This window comes from Echinococcus granulosus (assembly GCF_000524195.1).
Source record: "Echinococcus granulosus chromosome Unknown EG_S00020, whole genome shotgun sequence".
Taxonomy (NCBI): domain Eukaryota; kingdom Metazoa; phylum Platyhelminthes; class Cestoda; order Cyclophyllidea; family Taeniidae; genus Echinococcus; species Echinococcus granulosus.
The window spans coordinates 402,860-405,939 of NW_020170400.1; the positions used below are offsets into that span (position 1 = coordinate 402,860).

The 3,080-nt window shown below is 50.7% G+C and overlaps 1 protein-coding gene across 1 annotated transcript; it reads left to right on the forward strand. All coding sequences in view use genetic code 11, as the record gives it.

Annotated features, from left to right (window-relative positions):
- Window positions 1-2,667, forward strand: EGR_03697 (Tau-tubulin kinase; the record flags this gene model as incomplete). Its single annotated transcript, XM_024492946.1, has 1 exon — window positions 1-2,667. One exon carries the CDS (start codon window positions 1-3, stop codon window positions 2,665-2,667), a length of 2,667 nt encoding a protein of 888 aa, XP_024352603.1.
- Between the last annotated feature and the right edge of the window lie 413 nt (window positions 2,668-3,080).

Sequence of the window (3,080 nt, forward strand, 5' to 3'; positions counted from 1 at the left end):
ATGACATCAACCTCAAGCGATATTGTGGCCCTGGGAACTGTTATCAAGGATCGGTGGAAGGTGAGCAAAAAGCTCGGTGGTGGGGGTTTCGGTGAGATTTATGAAGCGTTGGATACCATGACGCAACAAAAGGTTGCCATCAAGGTGGAGTCCTCGCAACAGACTAAACAAGTGCTTAAAATGGAGGTCGCTGTTCTCAAGCGTCTACAGGGCAAACCCCATGTCTGCCGTTTCATTGGGTGCGGTCGAAATGAGCACTACAACTATATTGTCATGACTTTGCAGGGTCGCAATCTCGCCGATCTGCGGCGTTCCACAAGACGCGGTTACTTCTCTATATCTACTACGGTTCGATTGGCACGACAAATCCTCACTGCTATTGAAAGTATACACTCGGTGGGATTTCTACATCGTGATATTAAACCCTCCAATTTCGCTCTTGGAAACGGTGTCGGCCCAGGTTCTGTCAGTCCAAGAAGTATTGTCATGCTTGACTTTGGTCTAGCGCGTCAATACACCACTACTGGCGGTGATATTCGACCTCCTAGACAGGTCGCTGGTTTTCGTGGAACTGTGCGCTACGCCTCGGTCAATGCTCACCTTAACAAGGAGCTTGGAAGGCAGGATGATCTCTGGTCACTCTACTATATGTTAGCCGAGTTCATAACCGGTGAACTGCCCTGGCGCAAGACGAAGGACAAAGAGCAGGTTGGCATCATGAAACAGTCCTTTGATCAAAACCAACTTCTTAAATTTATGCCTCGCGAATTTCGCGCGTTCCTTGAACACATTCAGAGTCTGACCTACTTTGATAAACCTGATTATCAGTATCTGCAGTCGCTGCTCAACAACTATATGGAAAGACGCTCTATCAATGATAGTGATCCCTTTGATTGGGAGGTCACAAATGATCACTCTGGTGCCATGAGTGAGACCAACCAGCATCACATGAACCTCCCAGCTAACGGCAATGCAGAAAATAACCGTGGGACCACTGATGCTAAAGCTACTAGGGGTTCAGTTCTGGGTGCTAACGGGGCTGTAGCTCCTACGGCCAGTGGCGCCGGTCTAGTGGTAACCAGTGGATTCTACTCTGGTGTTCGGGCTATGGCCTGCTCTGCTAAAATGCAAACGGATGCCTCCGCGGTCACAAATGGTGGTAACGTCTGTCCCGGTGGTGCTGGCTCCGGTTTTGGAGGCTCCTCTCCTAATGTGTATAAGCTTGCCGGAGGCAGCGGAGTTGCTAAACGCTCCGTTGAAGAAGCAGTAATCAATAACAATGGGGACCAGACCCGCGCGACTGCGGCGGCTTCATCAACTGCGGCAGTTGCTGGATCTGTCAGTATCCACAAAATGCCCTACTCTTCGTACTTCCGTTCAGGTGGTGCTAACAACTCTACCACTCCGCGCTACCTGAAGGAGGTGAAGGCAGCCACTAGAACGCGGGATCAAAAGACAACAATTTCACGGCCCTCCAATCTGAGTAAACCGCGAGAGGAGGGGGAGAGGAAGCCGCCTTCAGACGAGGGTGCAAATAACAAATCGATTTTATGGAGTCGTCGACCCATTAGCGCGAGCACCAGCAATATTCGCGGCAGCATTGGACCTGCAGGTAGTACCGCCAGTCTCACTAATATCGGCCGAAACGACACTAGCTGCACTCATGCGGTTGTGGTGATGGTGGACCAAGAGGGTATCCCAGACGTAACTCGTGCTGGGGCCTATACTTTCGCCAGTCAATGGGGTGGCACTGGTGGAGAAGGAGAGAGTGGTAATGACTCGAGAATTTCCGAGGATGAGGCAGAAGCTGGCGCTGGAGGCGGTGGTGGTGGCGTCGCTTCCCTAGCCAAACGCCTTCATGGTGAATGCGCAGAACCAGCAGAATGTCATCTGCCCCCCCCACCACTATCCCCTGGCGAGACCAATGCAGACGAATGTAATAACAATCATGGTCTCACTTCTGGGGTGCACAAATCTACTCTTCCACGTCTCTACATGCCATCTCTCGCCACACCCGCCTTCACTCCGCAACTCTACTCTCGCTCACCCTCAATCTCCTCTCAAGGAGGTGTTGGTCGCAAACTCCAGACCGCGTCAAATCGGCGTCGGCGCTTAAGTTCGGACATTCGAGCCAAGTCACGGACTCCGGAAACCACTTCGCTATTACCCCCACGTTGCGTTGGGTCTTCGGGTTCGATTGTGGCCACTCCTGGTAGTGAGAGCAGTGGCTATCACTCTTCCTATCAGCATCAGCATCCTCCGATGCCAGAATTCTCACTACCTGCAGGGCATATGCGCTCCTGGCCACCAGAAACTGTGGCTCGAAAAGTCTCTGGCCTAGCGTTGAGACGGCCCACAGGTCTATTGCCGACTGCGCGGTTTCCAACAGTCCTGACAAACGTCACCACGTGTTTGGTCTCCACGGAGACACCACGAGAGTCGGTACCGACTCTGGATTCTCCCTCCGATGTTAGGGAGACCTTGGAACCGCAACGAATCACGGTAGGGATGGAAGAGATATCTGCCGTGCCAGCCGTTTCAATGCCGCCCTTCACTGCTAAACCACCGCCTTGTCAGGACCCACCGCAGGAGGTACTTGTGCTCGGTGAAAACACGGAGGAGCAGGAAGGAGAGGCGGAGGTGAAAGGAATCATAGTGAGTTATTGACTTTTCCACCGCTCTGGTTAAAATGAGTCCTTAGTGTTCAAAGTCTAGCATATTAATTATGGGAGGTATTCTGCTGCTTTTTCTCTCCATATGTCTCTACTTTTGATACCTTGAGCTCTTGGTTCTTGCCTTTTATATGGAAAGCGAAGTATTGCCAATGGTTGTCCTCTAGTGGTTACGCATCAACGTTAGCTGAAACAGTACATGCGTGCTACTTTTTAGGGATCAAATTTCAGCTTGATTCTCATCGCTTTGCACACCTTTATCGGATTTTAAAATTGCAATTTTTTTGTTGTTCATGAAGCTTTTGGCCCCTTCTTGAAACTCTACACATTGCGTTTGGTTCATTCTGCCAATAACGGCAATTAGCATCCGCCTTATGAGATTTTCCCGAGAAGTTACCCTTTTTGTAG